The 19438-nt window shown below is 33.8% G+C and overlaps 1 protein-coding gene and 1 long non-coding RNA gene across 2 annotated transcripts in view; both read right to left on the reverse strand.

The window, feature by feature from the left end:
• LOC142236750 (uncharacterized) overlaps nucleotides 1-11241 on the reverse strand; it is a 58554-nt gene extending 47313 nt beyond the window's left edge. The window contains exon 1 of the mRNA XM_075308022.1: nucleotides 7307-11241. Within this exon, the coding sequence (XP_075164137.1) occupies nucleotides 7307-10971 (3665 nt within the window). The 5' untranslated portion in view covers nucleotides 10972-11241. The remainder of the gene's footprint in view (nucleotides 1-7306) is intronic.
• Nucleotides 11242-11674: 433 nt separating this feature from the next.
• Nucleotides 11675-12250, reverse strand: LOC142236751 (uncharacterized). The gene is made up of 2 exons (XR_012722180.1): nucleotides 11946-12250; nucleotides 11675-11888 (listed from the first exon to the last, which is right to left on the reverse strand). It is a non-coding gene; the product is annotated as an uncharacterized LOC142236751 (long non-coding RNA).
• Between the last annotated feature and the right edge of the window lie 7188 nt (nucleotides 12251-19438).

Genomic DNA, 19438 nt, shown 5'->3' on the forward strand with positions numbered 1-19438 from the left:
ACAAAAGAAATGTTCGGGTACATTTTTCAGGTCTATGACGGTGTATAGAGTTGGCCAGAACACCTTTTAAGTGTGACACCACACGAAAATTGTACACGTGTGTACTAGAACAGACACGAATATCTGCTTTGGGTCCCGAATTTAGATACATATGTGATACAACAATCCCTCTTTCGTCAACGTTATTATAATAAAAATAAATTGATTGCTAAGTGAAAGTTGTATTAATATTTTTCCCAAAAAAAACCGACTGAGCCAGAGCATTTTTAAAAGGGGGCGTGGCACCGCCCTATTCCACCTTGGGTGTAATTCATCATCATATATACCAAACAACATATATACCAAACAACATATATACCAAACCTTATATTCATACCTCTGATAGTTCATGAGATATATCCATTCCAAGTTTGAATGGGCGGTGCCACGTCCAATCATAACCAAGTATAGCTAAGGACTATTAGCAGGCCAACAGTGGTTATGATTGGGAGGTGCCACGCTCAATCATAACCAAGTATAGCAAAGGACTATTACCAGATCAACAGTACAACATTGGGAAAGTTTCATGACAATCGGTCCATTACTATGGCCGCTAGAGCTATTTTTAATAGTGGGAGTGACACCGCCCACTTTTCCAAAAAAAAATGTTTAGCCTATGTCACTCAGTGATAACGTAGCATTATAATAGTGAAAAAATTTTAAAATCGGATAAGTAGTTTAATTAATCTCCATTTTTTGCGATTTTACCCCACTGTGCGACGCTTCAAATAAAGGGAGTATAAAGATGTTCCCATTATTAATTAGGTACTTTAAAACAGATTCAGGTATAAACACAAAACTTTTAAAGTTTTTCAATTCAGATTCGGACATTTCTAAAGACATTGCAAATTGCTTACAGTCATGTTTAGATATTAAAGATTTAAAATTAGTTAACGTTACGAGTTTTTCCGCTAATAACGCTAATGTTAATTTTGGACAGAATCAGTGTTCTAGATGAGCTTTCCAAAGAGAATCCAAAGAACGCAGGAGAAGAAGTTAATTTAACTAGTTATATAGAAAAAAAGGTTTGATTTTGATAATAAAAAAAGCTAAGTACGTTTCATATAAGCCCCAATACTTCATTCCATGATTTCAAAGGTATTTAACATTATTCTCTATTAAACAAATTGATTCTATTGAAAGAAACTCGTCGAAATGTAAGCGTTTCTTTCATTAAAACCATTTTCAGTAAATCTTGACAAAGATATGCCAGTTGATGGAAACTGTTTTCGGACACTGACAATAGCTAAACATCCCCGAGTGATTTTTTTCTTTCTCTGCAATAGGCCGCCCAGATTTCTGGTCACCGTTTGACAGAAAGATCAGGTGAGCCAATGATTGACTGTAGTGCATAATTGGAGATTTAAGCCAATCATTGTCATTTCTTAGACATACATTTTTCTCCTTTTAGGAAAAACAGAATGGAAAACATTATGCCTTGTATTAAAACGTTCAATTGGATGTCAACAATGGATGTTAAAAATATACAGCAAGTCAGTTGATATTTATATTCACAATAACCATCGTATTGTGGTACTAAAAATTCATAGAACATGAATGCATATTTCGATATATCGGGACAAAAAAATTTGATTATTGAGAGGCACGCGAGACGAAGATAAAAAGCACAGTAGTGAGAAATATTAATCAAAAAACATCGAGTGTCGGTATATTATTGTGCATTACTTTCAGTCCCAATCTGGTGTATGCTTGGCTAACACTATATGGCTATGCCAAATCAAAATTAGGTTATTTTGAAATCACACATTATTATAACATGATAATAACGTACAATTTTTCTTTGCAGAATGTACTCTTGCCTTCTTATGAATTTTTATTTCGATTTCTTCCAAACAAATCAATTTAAGAATTTGGCTCTTTTTCAAAAAAGTCAGTGGCAACGCTGGCGAGTAAGCAACCAAAGATAATTGAGAAGAAGATGCAGTCTTGCCATAGCAAAACTGAAGCACCAGAGGACTCTGCCAACAAAATATCATAAAGTTTGCGTCGAGTGTCTCTCAAATGTACTGCCGTTTGCGTCGGAAAATATCATAACATTAGCGTTTTTCATAAATTTCTGAATAAAAACCCACAAAAGCAATACCAAAACGATTGTAGAAAATTAAAATAAAACGTATGTGTATTTTAAAGCGAATATTCATTATGGTTTTATGTGAATATTGCCGTTTTAAATTTATTCCTGGGCAGAGCTTCTTTGGAAAAAAATTGACAAATAAAACAATTTTTTCTCATAGCCCTCTACACCTTGACATTTGTTTTCTCTTTATAAGAGCACAATGCTTAATCTTGTTATACTCAATTATCTTTGAAGCAACCCTGATTAGTATATTATCGCGTGTAATAGTTACCTCTAAAATAAGCGTTCAGCAACATCATTTTGGACTTCAACTTCCTGTACCCAAACAGTTAGGACATTTATATTGTGAGGCTTAAACCTGGTTTTACTAACATCTACTGTATTCAAAAGACTTCCTTATATAATATTTTTATTTTAGCCACCTTGGGTCATGATGGCTTTTCTTTGGAGGAGTTTTAGACATTTTCCTTTGTATTGATGACCGAATAAAAAAAATGTTTGTAGGCCATATATTGGAAATCCCAAACACTGCAACTTAAAAACATTGGTATTGAGTACAACATCGAAACATTCTCTGGCGTCTTACAACTATAACAACAACACTCGAAGTAAAAGTGCCAGTGTTGTTTGGTGTTTTATTTTTGACTACCACAACCATGACAGGTTGGCTGATAAGTCCCCGATCTGACACATAGATGGCATCGCTAGTATTAAATGCATATTATTTTTATATAGTACCAACCTTCAAATGATTCGTGTCAAAATTTGACGTCTGTAAGTCAATTAGTTTGTGAGATAGAGCGTCTTTTGTGAAGCAAATTTTGTTATTGTGAAAAAAATGGAAAAAAAGGAATTTCGTGTTTTGATAAAATACTGTTTTCTTAAGGCAAAAAATACGGGAAAACTTGGCTTGATAATAAGAAATCAACAATAATTGATTGGTATGCAAAATTTAAGCATGGTGAAATGAGCACGGAGGACGGTGAACACAGTGAACGCTCGAAAGAGGTGGTTACCGACGAAAACATCAAAAACAAATCCACAAAATGATTTTGAATGACCGTAAAATGAAGTTGATCGAGATAGCAGAGGCCTTAAAGATATCAAAGGAACGTGTTGGTCATATCATTCATCAATATTTGGATATGCGGAAGCACTGTTCAAAATGGGTGCCGCGCGAGCTCACATTTGACCAAAAACAACGTGTTGATGATTCTGAGCGGTGTTTGCAGCTGTTAACTCGTAATACACCCGAGTTTTTCCGTCGATATGTGACACTGGATGAAACATGGCTCCATCACTACACTCCTGAGTCCAATCGAAAGCCGGCTGAGTGGACAGCGACCGGTGAACCATCTCCGAATCGTGGAGACTCAAAAGTCCGCTGGCAAAGTAATGGCCTCTGTTTTTTGGGATGCGCATGGAATAATTTTTATCGATTATTTATTTATTTATTCATTTATTTACACGGCGTTATTATTTACATGGCGTTATTGGAGCGTTTGAAGGTCAAAATCGCGGCAAAACGGCCCCATATGAAGAAGAAAAAGTGTTGTTCCACCAAGACAACGCACCGTGCCACAAGTCATTGAGAACGATGACAAAAATTCATGAATTGGGCTTCGAATTGCTTCCCCACCCACCGTATTCTCAAGGTCTGGCCCCAGCGACTTTTTCTTGTTCGCAGACCCCAAAAGGATGCTCGCAGGGGAAAAATTTGGCTGCAATGAAGAGGTGATCGCCGAAACTGAGGCCTATTTTGAGGCAAAACCGAAGGAGTACTACCAAAATGGTATCAAAAAATTGGAAGGTCATTATAATCGTTGTATCGCTCTTTAAGGGATAAATAATAAAAACGAATTTTGACAAAAAAAATGTGTTTTTCGTTGTTAGACCGGGGGCTTGTTACGTTGTTTGTACAGAGGCGTCAACGATAGCTAATAACAGCTTGGAAAACACATAGTATTTTTTTATAGGATGGGGTTTTGTTCCGTTGTTTTCAGAATCTCGACACTCAGCTAAGCATTAGCATTGAGTGGTGGTACTAAACAGGCATTACTACTTATAGTCAAATGCAAATACGAGTAAGAAAGGAATAATCCATATGGTATCGGTGTACCGCCTTATTACCATCTAATGGTAATGAAACCATCGAGAGAGTTAATAAGTCAAAGAATCTGGGAATCATTTTTAATTCCTCATTAACTTGGAAAGATCATGTTTGCACCACTGCTGGGAAAATGTTTGGTATGCTCCGTACTCTTTATCAAACACAATATTTCACACCACTGCACATCGGCATACTGCTTGCAAAAACGTATTTAATGCCAATAATCCTTTATGGTTGTGAACTGTTTGGTAGTGCTGATGCTTTTAGTAATCGTCGCCTTGAAACAGCATACAATGCAATCGTTAGATATGTGTCCGGTATCAAACGCTTTGATAGTTGTGCTGCTTACACTAAATGTCTTTATGGTGTAGAATTTGAGCAACTATTAAACATCAGAATGTTAATTTTGCTGCAAAAGATAATCTATACCGAAGAACCAAACTATTTTTATGATAAATTTCGCTTTGGGAGATCCAACAGAAGAATTTTAATTATTCCACAACAACAACAACAGCTACTACACAGAAAAAAATATCACCAAAATATTTCCAATTAAAAAGTTAATTGAAGTTGAAAATTTTTTCAATTAATAAATTAATTGATACAATTAACTTTTTAATCATGATAGAAACATTAAGTTAATTAAGTCAATGATTGAAAATTGTTAAATTTTTAATTAAAAAATTAATTGATACAATTAACTTTTTAATCAAATTCGGAAGACTAATTCCCTTTCACTACCGAAATAAACCTAATGTTAAAAACTTTAATTTTTCTTCTGTTTTTACTGAACTAACAGCATGTAGAACAAAAATTGCCATTTTGAAAACCTACTTCAAATACTTCAAGAGCTATATGAGCTTGTTTTGAAAATTTGATTCTTGAATTGTGACCAAGTGGCCTTACGAAAATAAGCGCTATTTGGCCTATAATGTCCTTCAAAGTGTGAGCAAAAATACAAAAAAGAACCCGAAAAAGTGTCAGCTATAGTTTTGGTATGAATGTCCATTTACTAGAAACATACAGTAGAAAAATTGTCTCAAATTTACGTATTTTTCGTTTATTTCTAAAGAAGTTTACAAAAATGTATTTTGGACCTCACCAATATGGAAAATATTTATAGGTTATTTAGATTACTTTAAAATAACATCGAGAAATAAATCAAAACTAAGTGGAAAAATAGAATTTGGTGTCTTTTTCGAATGTCCTTCAAAGCGGACATCGGTAGTGAAAGGGTTAAAAAAAGTGCTGATTTTTTTTTTTTTTAAATTTTTAATTAAAAATGTATTTCAAACAATCATTTGTTAATCCAAATAAAAACTCTAAGCCAATTCAGAAAGTAATTAAAAATAGTTACCTTTTTTAATTGATAAATTAATTGAGTTTTGCAATCAACATCAATTAAATTTTTAATTGAATCAATTAAAAAATTAATTGAAATTTGCTGAAAAAATCAATTAATTTTTTAATCAAGAATTTTTTCTATGCCCAATTAAAACTGTGATTGATACTATCATTTTCGTGATTGAATACATTTCAATTAAAAAATTAATTGGATCAATTAATTTGGTGATTGAATCAGAAAATTTTTTTGTGTGTAGTATCTGAATGGCACTTCTTATTCAACGCCGTTCGCTTATGGAACTCTTTACCTGCATCGATTCAATTTATTGACAATGCTAATACATTCAAGAATGCCTTATATGGACATTTTTCTGCCTAAGCACGCTCAAAATAAACCCAGCCAACTGCACTCAAATCGATGATTTGACAGTGGCATAGGAAAAGAGATATGTTTGTTTCGAATTTATTTCGGCATAAGCCGGCTATCATAAACCTTTTTTCGGAAGGTTCAAGTGTGGTTCATTGTTGGGTTTAATGAACTGCCTGAATTTATTCTGATAATTGGTTGAGTTTTGCTGCACGTAGAGGATGCTGATGAGGAATGTGGTAATTCCGAAATGTGCGTCCATCCAACCATCTTGCAGTCTATAGGGCTTTGCCCAAATAAATTTGACAAACATTCTTTTACTGTGTTGGTTAAGCTACACTTGTAGTTTAGTCAATGTATGGTTTTAAGCTGAAATAAAAAACAACAACAATGCTTAAAGAACAAAACCAACAATAACAAAACAAAACGAATGGAAAAAGAAGAGGAAGCAAGATCAAAATAAACGCAGCCAACTGCACTCAAATCGATGATTTGACAGTGGCATAGGAAAAGGGATATGGTTGTTTCGAATTTATTTCGGCATAAACCGGCTATCATGCAAAACCTTTTTTCGGAAGGTTCAAGTGTGGTTCATTGTTGGGTTTAATGAACTGCCTGAATTTATTCTGATAATTGGTTGATAGTTTTGCTGCAAGTAGAGGATGCTGTTGAGGAATGGGGTAATTCCGAAACGTGCGTCCATCCAACCATCTTGCATTCTATACGGCTTTTCCCAAATAAATTTGACAAGCATTATTTTACTCTGTAGTTTAGTCAATGTATGGTTTTAAGCTGAAATAAAAAACAACAACAATGCTTAAAGAACAAAACCAACAATACAAAACAAAACGAATTAATCGCATACTGTAATTTAAAAGATGTTGTATATCTTGTAGTATGTGAATGGATAAAATAAATAAATAGACTACGCGATCTATCTTTCACATATGAGTCTTCTTAGTCATGGATGACTAAAAGATATATTTTAAACAAATGGGTATGCGTTCCCATCCTATTCTCACGACGAGCACTATTTCACATTTGGCGCACTGCTATGATATAGAAAATTTTTAGCAAACTAACCTACAAACCGAAAGGTATTTTTGTTTAAAATCTGCCTTTTACATCTTTTCCAATGTACGCCAATTTTTGGGAGGATTGTACTGTTTAATTTATATACGAATTTATTCAAATGCGAATTTATATTCAATCACAGGTCGAAAGGACAAAACTACAGATACACGACGTGACACAGTAATTTGCGGATTACACCATCGGACTATCTCGTTTCATTCCGTCCCACAAAAGTGCAGAGTATAAAAATAGTTATGAATATCTATACAGTTACCTTCCAAATAGTGGATGCCAAAGGGGAACATTCAATTCATTTGTTGGAATATCTGTAGATCTTGCAACGTTTTCCAACGCTATATTATCGGAGGGTTTAAACTTCTGTTTGTTGTAGTCATTTGTTTCAAAGTTGCTAGTACTGTTTTGCCTTACTGTTGAATTCAACATTTCTACCTGCCCACTTTCAATGTGTGCCATATTATTTAGAAGACCAACTCCTCTTGCTTCATTATTTTTTTTTGCATATTGGATTTGTACATTAGAAACGTGAGATGTTGGTGCCATCGCACTGTCCATTACAGATATATTTTGAGTTTGATGGTGATCCGGTTCTAAAAGGTTTGATAACGACTTACATGTAAGCCTAGGTTTCTTCTCAGTGTTTGATCTTTTATTAGAAAACTGCTCCGAACTTTCACGTGACATCGTCGAACTTCGCAAATTATACGTCTTGCCGGATCCGCCTAAAACATTTCCTTGCTCAGATTCCTGGTGATTAGTGACAGTGGTTCTATTTTTGGTGTTTGGGCTTTCAGATTCTGATACGTTACTATTAATTAATAGAAAATTGGAATTTTGTTCGTCTTTCGAAGAATCAGCAGAATTATTGGTTCCAGACCCATCTGCTTGATTATTACTCAATTGACTTAAATTAAGGACATTTTGCATTTGATGCTGAAGTATTTTCTGAAATAGCGTTACTTCTTGTTTTCCTTGTTTTAACATCGATGACAAGGCAGCATTGGCGAAAAGCCCACTTAATGTCGTGTTATCTGTGGAAGTAGAATGTTTCGATTGTATGCAACCTACTTTGGGAATATTTGAAGGTGTATTTTTCGAAGATTTAACCGACGTTATTAGTTCTTGCGAAATTTGACCGATGTATGGGAGCCATAGCATTTGATTCAAAACAGCCATAGTAGCGGCATTTATATCGGAGGACAATCCATTTCCAATATGGGCATATTTTGCGTTCTCATCTATTGTTGACGTTGATTTTTTTATTGAAGACGGTCCCAAAAAGGCTTGATTGGTGTAGCACTCTACACCTATATCGGGAACTCCCTGAGTTTGATTATTTACGCTAAATTCACTACCGTATTTTAAATTTATTCCTGAATTTATTCTATAATTAGGTGACAGTTTGTTTACATCAATTTCTTTCGTTTTATTTTTGTCCATTTCATTTTTAAGTATAGCTTCCAATTGAGCCATTGATATTACAAGGATGTTAGGATTTTGAATTATTTCAGGATATGCGAAAGCTTCTGGTAGCCTGAGTTCCGGTCTTGTTGTAATTAATAAGGGTATTTCGCGAGCTGGAGATGCCAACACTGCACTTAGTCTGTCTTTTGGGACAAGAATTGGATCTGGAACCTTCCATTGAGAATTACGAATAAGTAATTGGAGCTGGGTTAAAGGGTCAGGATCTTTATCAATCATGACTATTTTTTGGGCAACTTTGTAATCATCATTTGCAACATTTTGATTTTTAGTTACATTTGATCGCAACCTTTTCCTCATGGGCTCGTCGCTGTTTTCAAATTGAGTCTTATCACTAACGCTATCATCGTCCTCTATAACTACCGTTTCGATAACATTTGAAGGTTCTGAAGATTTTGAGTACATAGCATTCATGTGCGTAATGTCAATCGGCTTTTCAATTTCAATTGGTGCAGCTTTATGCCCAGATATTGTATTCATTTTAATAAATTGCTCCAAAATGAGAGTCTTTATCGTTTCTGTCGAAGACGTTAAGACCGATGTGTCATCTAAATTTGGCGGGTTAATAACATCTGAACTGGATGTAACAGCGCACTGACTTCGAGATTCTGATGGAGGACATACTTCTTCTCGTTTCTTATAGCTGAGATCTTTTGGAATTTCGTCGACATTACTTTCGTTAGTGTTACCATACTTGTCATTTGACGCAACCGATGTAATAACCACATTTGACGTATTTTGTGATTGAATATCGGCACCGTCATGTGCACCCGTTATTATAGTGGAGGGTTGTTTTTCAAATGAATCAATATATTCATTTGGTTGGAATAGTTCACAATTCAATGCTTCAATTTCTCCTGCCTCATTAAAAGAAAGACATTTTGGTGGTTCATTTACTAATTCATTAGATGTTGATGACATATCTTTGTTAACTAAGTTGTCTTCTGTGCATATTACTGCATTTTCACTATCTTGTATAAGGTTGTTTTCGCAACTTGACTTTACTAAGGTATCTATCAAATCAGAGTCGCTATTAGCATTGTCATCACAATGCTGAAACAAATCTGCATCATCCAGAAGATCCTTAAGATTTTTAGTTTTCGCTTCCAAACTTTCATTGTTTTCATCAATTGAATTATTTTTAGTTTCTACGACGACCTTTTCATCTGAAGTAGACGTTTTATTATTAAGATAAAACTCTACAATTTCAATGTCATTATTGCCAACATTATTATGGCTACACCTCAAAAAAAGTCCTGTCTTGGGACACAGTTGGAAGGAACAGTCATCCTCGTCAGAATTTTGATATGCGGCTTTCAATAGAACGTCGTCAGAGTCAGTATTTCTTCCAGTAACCAGATGGTTTTGATTACAGGTAGGAGGAATTATAACGTTATTTTTACTATTTTTATTGTCGAACTTATCCTCATCTTCTTGGTTATAATTGCCTTTATACTCATTTGTTACCACATAACTAGACATAGTAGCATTATCATTTATTTTCGATGCATTCATTTTGCCCTCGGTTTTCTTACAATTAAGGCTATCACGTTTTTTCGATTTTTTCTTTTTCGTCTTCTTTGAAATTTTTATATGTCCAATCCCATTAATCTTCATATCGGCGCCGCAGGAATCAGTTTGGTTTAATATTTCTGTCTCGACTATTTTGAGCTTGTTATCTGCATTTGCATGGCAAAAATTTGCCGAAATATTATTAAGAGAATTCTGGTTTTCACGTTTTACTTTTATTAGCGGTGTCGAATAAAAGTTAAAAACTTTTGACGTCGTTGGATCAGACCGTGGGATTGCACGCCAACCATTTGTTGTCTTTGTGAGTCGTATCCTATTTCGTTTATCGTAGTCTTCACATCGAACTTCAATTATGCGCGTATTGTCTTGTTTAGCCCATAAGAATATTGGATTAACTTTAGCTACATGGTAAACATCTCCTATTGGTGTATTTGATTTTTGGGGCACGGTATTGGGGTCACTTTGGAGTGTACATGTCGCAGTAGGCCATACATTAAACGGCGAATTTACTAAGCTATTCACAGTTCTTTTCTTGGCAGTTTTCTGAACGCTAGCATTCACCTTTTCGATAGTGTTGCTAGACAAGTAACACTTTGGTTCGTTTTTGATATCTCTCAATAAATTTTTGGGCTTTATGAGATCCTCAACTTTGAGGTGGCCAAACTTTGGTTTAGACGTTTTCTTGTTTGATCCCCTAGTTCGACGTGTACTAGGTTCTTCTTCGAACACTAGAAATATATCGCGGGCCACTCTCCGTCGATCAGATTTTCTATGAAACACTTGTTCGGTAGTAGATTCCCATGCATTCCTTCGAACAGTCGTCTGCTTGGAATCTTGCGGATGTTCAATCTTCTTTGTCGTCGAGTTTCCGTCAACATTTTTTCTAGATTTGGCAGTACTTCTCGGCATATTTATTAAAGCAATTTATTTCTTATACAGATCGATTGTCATTTTTAATATTTGTATAGTGCACTTGTAATATATTCCTATATAGCCACAACAAAAACGAGGTATGCTGATGTATTCATCATGAACAAACTTGGTAAAAGCAATCGATTAAAACACATAGATTAAAAAATATTTTACGAATGAAAATCGCCACAATCAATTTTGTATATATAATAATATGGCGAATCGTTGTTTTCAGTGCTGCAAAACGACAAAGACGTCCGTCCGCATAGCGATTGCGATAGAAATATACTTGCGTGAAGATACCGACGTAGGTAACTTTTTAAATTACAACAAACAATGAAATAACAGGGTGACACAGAGTTGCAAACACCACATAAAATTCAAATAGTACGGAAATTATCAACTGTGGTGGCCACAAAAATTCTGAAAAAAATGACCATAAATACCCTGCCAACATTTTTTGAATTTGGGGACTCTTTTGAGAATCCCCACTACGTCGAAAACAATCATATACGACATCAAAAACTCGTCGGAAAAGCGCCGTCACTATTGAGAAGTTGTACCACGCCAAGTTACTACAAAAATGTTTCGCATGAGTGCAATTATTAGGTGCCTTTATAGATCAATTTAGAACGACGCCAATAAGGGACCCTCCAAACAATCAGAAAAAGTGCATTTTAAGATAGTTGTAAAAGAATCATTGTGGTCGAGTAAAACACGTTTGTTTAGATATTTATTAATTTGATTAAACATTTACAAATTCTTCAAAATATAACATTTATACCACTATCACATTACATTTAACATAATTTTTGGAATTAATAATGATGTTGAGTTACAAGTAGCGAGTTACATGTTGCTGCGTCTATCAACAAGTGTTTTTATTCCATGGAGGCAGCGTGTCTGTAAAATATCTGAAAAACAATCACTTTATTCCATTTGGAAAATCACCAAATTGTTCACCAATATACCTTTCACAATTTTAAGCGTATAATCTATGTTTTCAGAACTTTATTTTCGTTTTTATTTAATTAAAATATAACAAGCTGGTTGCGCTTGGCGTTTCACAAAAAAAATGGCTTTTTTAACAGTAGGGATGGCAAATTACTTGCATGTACTTTTTGATGTACCTTTTCATGATGGTTGAAGTGACATTTACGAGTCTGTGGTAACGATGAGGTTGAAATGGAACTTTGAAATGCTGGCAGGGTTTGGACGAAGTTATCCTTGATTCCAAGTTTTCCACTATGGGCCATTTGGTAAATACTACCATGGAAGCCAGAAACAGACTTCGTTCAAAATTCTGCTTATGGCACATCAAAGTGGAAGTCATTACCTACATTTTGATGTATGTCATGAGTTCAAACAGTGTTTTTGGACGAAGTTATCCTGGATTCCAAGTTTTCCACTATGGGCCATTTGCTAGATTCTACCATGGAAGCCAGGAACGGACTTCGTTCAAAATTCTGCTTAATGCACATCAAAGTGGAAGTGATTACCTACATTTTGATGTATGCCATGTGTTTCAACAGTGTTTTTGGACGAAGTTATTCTGGATTCCAAATTTTCCACTATGAGCCATTTGCTACCACAGTTGATAATTTCCGTATTATTTGAATTTTATATGGCTTTTGCAACTCTGTGTCACCCTGTTATTTCAGGTGTTTGTCGTAATTTAAAAAGTTACATACGTAGGTATCTTCACGCAAGTAGAAATATAAAGCGCTTTACAGAATATAAGTTATTCCGGACGACAATGTCCGCGTCCCACTTTTCGATTAAAATCGTACGCACTGCAATTTTTGTTTGACAGACCAATGAAAAAAATCGATAGTAGCAATCGATATTTTTTATAAACAATAACATTGAGGAGAAAATTGTGCCGCTGTTATGCCTCAATTTGATAAATATTGAAATTTTTGGGTAAATACTATAGATATTCATAAAATATTTTTTTTAATTGTGTTACGATAGCCTCTAAGTTCATCTTTTTATTTGTTTCAGCCAAACTAAAACATGTTTTAGTGTAATGTATGAGTGTAAATCTGGCGAAAGCTATATATGGGAGCTATATCAAAATCTGAACGGATTTCAACCGAATTTGGCATGCATAGTAAGAATACTTTTTCTACTCCTTGTGCAAATGTTCATGTAAATCGGAATTAGTGTAATCCACCCATTTTGAGATCCAAAACAGAGGTTGCGCTGCTGGGTCAGTATTCTCATTTCCTTGCAAAAGTCTTGCTTTGGTATGTTTGGTTGCTTGGTATGTTTTGGTTAGCTGTTGATATAGACTTTCAATATACATTGTGTTTACAAACTTGTGCTGAAGATGTGATGGCATCATTCAAGTTATTCTTAAGAAAAGTCGATTCCAGTCTCGTATCTTCTTTTAAGTCATTTAATTCAGCGGTTTACAATGAGCATTCTCATTCCATGGTCTCGTATAGTTCTCCAATAGTTGGACAGAAATAAAGATTGTGATGTGAGAAACGAAGAACGTGGAAGACCAACAAAAAAGTTTGAAGATGCTGATTTTGAATGGAGATGACACGTTGAGTCAAAAGCAAATGGTAGCAATTTAAAATTTTGCCCAACAAACAATGGGAAAGATTCAAATGTGTGGAAAATTGGTATCACATGAAACAAAAAACATTTCATACCGGTGTACCCGGTAGTGTTTCGACCAGGGCTGTGTAGTTCACCCAATTTTTCTCGACTCCGACTTCAGCATTTTTCATCAGCCTCGTAAATGGATCGATATAAATTATCGTATTTATTTGTGTGTGCAAAACATTTGATGCCAATTGAACTCTATATTTTAATAAATAAAATAATTATATAAATACCCATTATAATATGAGCAGCTACCAACAGTCTTCAGTATATGTATTTATAGATAAGTAAAGAAAGTTCAAAGTCGGACGGAGCTCATTGTATTATACCCTGCAACATATTGTGGACCAAAACTATTGAAGCCATCTCAAATTCTTTAAATTCTTTATTTATAATTTTTTAGACAATTTCGCAAAAATGCATTCATGATTCATCAGTCGATATATATGTATTAGAGGTATAGGAACATTTGAGTAATTTTTACAAATTTTTTACTTATATTTGCTATAGAAATAAAATTTTGAGAAAATTTGTTATAGAAATAAAAATATGTATAGAAATAAAATTTTAAGAATATTTTTTTATAGAAAAATTTCTATAGATATAAAATTTTGACAAAATTTTCTATAGAAAAAAAGTTTTGAAAAAATTATCAATAAAAACAAATTTTTGAAAAAAAAAATTATAAAGTAGGAATAAAATTTTGCAAAATTTTCTATAGAAACAAAAATTTTGCAAAATTTTCTATAGAAATAAAATGTTTACAAAATTTTCTATAGAAAAATTTTTACAAAATTTTCTATAGAAATAAATTTTTGAAAAAAAATTCTGGCAATATTCGCCATATGTAAAAAATATAATTGATTGTTCGAAATATTTCAAATAAATTGTTTTGATGGTGGACATTAATATGGATCGATTCAACCCATCTGCTAGTCTAACATTCTAGGAAACATAAAATGTCCTCCTTAATTGGAAGTTGACTTTCATTTACAGTCATAACTTACGTTTATCGAATGAATAACGCAATGGAAGCGATTTTGCGTAAAAGCTTGTTTAGATACAAAAATGTGAAGTGTTTTAAAAAATTTAGTTTAGCCGGAGTCGGAGTTGAGCAAACTTTTTACAACTCCGACTCCACAGCCCTGGTTTCGACGTTTGAGAAATTTCATAAAAATGAAATATTTGTTTTTAATTTGTATGTACATTTCACGGTTTTTATTTGGAAGTCATTGAAATTCAACAAAACAATATAAAGGGTGATTCTTTTGAGGTTAGGATTTTCATGCATTAGTATTTGACAGATCACGTGGGATTTCAGACATGGTGTCAAAGAGAAAGATGCTCAGTATGCTTTGACATTTCATCATGAATAGACTTACTAACGAGCAACGCTTGCAAATCATTGAATTTTATTACCAAAATCAGTGGCAGAAAATCCGCTTTTTTATCGGCAAATTTTGTTCAGCGATGAGGCTCATTTCTGGTTGAATGGCTACGTAAATAAGCAAAATTGCCGCATTTGGAGTGAAGAGCAACCAGAAGCCGTTCAAGAACTGCCCATGCATCCCGAAAAATGCACTGTTTGGTGTGGTTTGTACGCTGGTGGAATCATTGGACCGTATTTTTTCAAAGATGCTGTTGGACGCAACGTTACGGTGAATGGCGATCGCTATCGTTCGATGCTAACAAACTTTTTGTTGCCAAAAATGGAAGAACTGAACTTGGTTGACATGTGGTTTCAACAAGATGGTGCTACATGCCACACAGCTCGCGATTCTATGGCCATTTTGAGGGAAAACTTCGGAGAACAATTCATCTCAAGAAATGGACCGGTAAGTTGGCCACCAAGATCATGCGATTTGACGCCTTTAGACTATTTTTTGTGGGGCTACGTCAAGTCTAAAGTCTACAGAAATAAGCCAGCAACTATTCCAGCTTTGGAAGACAACATTTCCGAAGAAATTCGGGCTATTCCGGCCGAAATGCTCGAAAAAGTTGCCCAAAATTGGACTTTCCGAATGGACCACCTAAGACGCAGCCGCGGTCAACATTTAAATGAAATTATCTTCAAAAAGTAAATGTCATGGACCAATCTAACGTTTCAAATAAAGAACCGATGAGATTTTGCAAAGTTTATGCGTTTTTTTTAAAAAAAAAGTTATCAAGCTCTTAACAAATCACCCTTTAGGTCTATCAATATACGTGATGGCATATTAAGGAAATATGACATAAAGAAAACACCAGTAGAACAACCCCATTCATTCGTCTTTATTGTGGAATTGTTTATGATGAGGTAATATTCACTGACCCTAACCTTTGGGGGAAAACTCTTTTATGATCTTCTATTCGTAGGGATTGAATCCAAAAAGGAGGTCAAGATCGTTACGGCAGCATCTTAACTGGAAGGTAGAAACAAAGGATGAGAATAAGTAATTTTACTTTAATATTCATTTAATTTTATATATCCTATTACACGTATTAATAAAATAATATTTTAATGTCAGTATATGCTAGTATGATTCGTAATAAATATAACTAATAGAATATAAATACCCAGCAAAAAAATTTGGAAGTTCTTCCAAATGCACAACTTTAAAAGCACTTCCAGAAGATGCACTCCCAATGATGTTCTTTATTTTAACTACCCAGGACGTTCTTTTAATTCAATTTTTATACCCTTCACCACTACTGTGGTACAGGGTATAATAAGTTTGTGCATTTGTATGTAACACCAAGAAGGAGTAATCATAGACCAACCTTTTAGTATACGGATCGGCTTAGAATTAAATTCTGAGTCGATTTAGCGATGTCCGTCTGTCTGTCTGTCCGTCTGTCTGTCCGTCTGTCTGTCTGTCTGTCTGTCTGTCTGTTGATGTATTTTTGTGTGCAAAGTACAGCTCGCAGTTTTAGTCCGATTGTCCTAAAATTTGGTATAGGGTCCTGTTTCGGCTCAAAGACGATCCCTATTGATTTTGGAAAAAATCGGTTCAGATTTAGATATAGCTGCCATATATATTTTTCACCGATCTGGTCATAATTGGCGTGTATATCAACCGATCTTCCTCAAATTCCGTACATCCGAATATTTTATGAGTCTCGAAAAACTTGCAAAATATCAGCCAAATCGGTTCAGATTTAGATATAGCTCCCATATATAGCTTTCGCCCGATTTACACTCATTTGCCAACAGAGGCCAATTTTTTGCTCCGATTTAGTTGAAATTTTGCATAGTGAGTAGAATTTGCGTTGTAACTATGCGTGCCAAATTTGCTTGAAATCGGTTCAGATTTGGATATATCTCCCATATAAAGCTTTCTCCTGATTTACACTCATATGACCACAGAGGCCAATTTTTAACTCCGATTTAGTTGAAATTTTGCATAGGGAGTAGAATTAGCATTGTAACTATGCGTGCCAAATTGGGTTGAAATCGGTTCAGATTTAGATATAGCTCCCATATATATGTTTTTCTGATTTCGACAAAAATGGTCAAAATACCAACATTTTCCTTGTAAAATCGCCACTGCTTAGTCGAAAAGTTGTAAAAATGACTCTAATTTTCCAAAACTTCTAATACATATATATCGAGCGATAAATCATAAATAAACTTTTGCAAAGTTTCCTTAAAACGGCTTCAGATTTAAATTCCCATATTTTTTTACTAACATTGTGTTCCACTCTAGTGCATTAGCCGACTTAAATTTTGAGTCTATAGATTTTGTAGAAGTCTATCTAATTCGGTACAGATCGAGTGATATTTAAATGTATGTATTTGGGACAAACCTTTATATATAGCCCCCAACACATTTGACGGATGTGATATGGTATCGAAAATTTAGATCTACAAAGTGGTGCAGGGTATAATATAGTCGGCCCCGCCCGACTTTAGACTTTCCTTACTGGTTTATATCTTGGTTTTTTCATACTTTTAATAGGTAATTTAAAGTTTTTTGTTTCAAATAGGTTAAAACCAGAGTAAGAATTCATAAAATGGTACAAATCATTTAAATTTTGTCGAAAAAAATGCTAAATCCAATCTGAAAAAATTGTGAATTTTTGAAAATATTTGAGGTCAAACGTTTCCGACAAGCGTTAGAATCCATTAAAAATTATAAAAAATTATAAAAATGATTTATTTCACAAAATATCACAGAATTTTTTAATTTACATCCAAAACATTGAATTTGGATCACACCTAAAGAAGTGATGCAAATTCAGTGCAACGGCTGAAGATATAATGCAAGATATAATTTGTTTAGTGAAAAAAGAGAGAAAAACTAAAAATAGCGGGATATCTCATAATCTGTTCCATATTTTTTTTATTTAATTTTTTCGAATTCAGCAGATGAAAATTTGACTTTCATCGAGTGTACATGAAAACAATTTTTTTGTAAACTAGTGTAATTTTTGATACTTAGCAGTGGTGGTTTACAAGTCTATGGGTTAGGTTAGGTTGTAGAGGGTGACATCAATGTCCTTGTATTGATGCTCACTTAGACCAGTATAGGTCCATTGTGATCCCTCGATGTGATTTTTCAATCTTTCTCCTTGTTACGTTTCATTCTTACCGTCGTGACTTAGAAATGATGTTATTGACACGGTGGCGTTATCCGGTAGCTCGTCGGTTCTGGGGTTGGATACTTTTCACCACAAGTCACAATGAAACAAAACATAAATATCTTCGTGTCAAAGAAATGAATAATAAGAATACCAACAAATAAAAATAAAGCAGCAATCACCGTCATCTGTCTGAAGTCACGTCAATTTGAGCCCCCACCCCTTCTACATCTTCCAACATTTCACAATAATTTTTGTTCAGTGTAATCCTATTACATTCAATTAGTTGAAATTATAGATACTTCTCAATATACATTATTTTTGTTTTGGTAATTTCATACTCTTTTTTATGTTTTTTTTTATACATTTATTATGCGCACTTCATTATACTTTTTCCCAGTATTTGTTCCTTTTTTTCTTTTAGTTTTGTTTTGGTTATTGTGAACTCTTTGTTCTGCATTTATCCTTAGTTTATTTTTGCTTTGGTCTTTCTAATACTTTTACTATTTTTGTTTTTGTTTATTTTTCTGTTTTGGTTTGGTGTTGTTTTATTGTAAATTCTTCATTCAGTATTTATTTTTTTAATTTATTTACACTTACTACTTCTTTATTCAGTGTTTATTCTTAATTTATTTACACTTGCTTTTTCTAGTATCTTTTTACTATTTTTGCTTCTCTTTTTTTTATTTTATCAATACTTATTTATTTTTTCTTCACTGTCATTTTTGTTTTGATCACTTATATCCAGTGATGTTTTCTATTTTTTTATAACGAATTGATTGTTTTTATCCGTCATTTGTACTTCTCTCGTTGTTAAGTTTCACTCAAAAATATGAGGGAGAGCGGGAAATCTTGTGATTTGTTCGCCTCGTTTGTGACACCCATGCTCTCTAAGCTATGATTGCAGCTGTTATTATGAAGTTGCTTAACAATTACAGGGGCTGTAATCCAATTCTTTACCGGTTTTCTTTTCCTTTTTTTCTTTGTTTTTTTTTTTTCAGGGAACCAACGTGATCTTCTTGTGTTTTTTTTTTCTAGAACATTAACTCTATTACATAAGTCACTTATTTATAAAGGAAAAAAATATGTATTTTGTATTTAATTTCTTTTTTTGTTACAACATTTAGACACATTTTGTTTTCATTAGTTTTTTTCATTGCATTCATTTCATGCATTTATTATGTTTAATAACCATTTGTCAGGTATTTTTTTCTATATTTTTTTTTTATAAAAAAAAAAACGATAGTTACTTTCACTACATTTCTTATCATTTCAACAAAACAAAAGG

Source organism: Haematobia irritans, chromosome 4 (assembly GCF_050003625.1).
Source record: "Haematobia irritans isolate KBUSLIRL chromosome 4, ASM5000362v1, whole genome shotgun sequence".
Lineage (NCBI taxonomy): Eukaryota > Metazoa > Arthropoda > Insecta > Diptera > Muscidae > Haematobia > Haematobia irritans.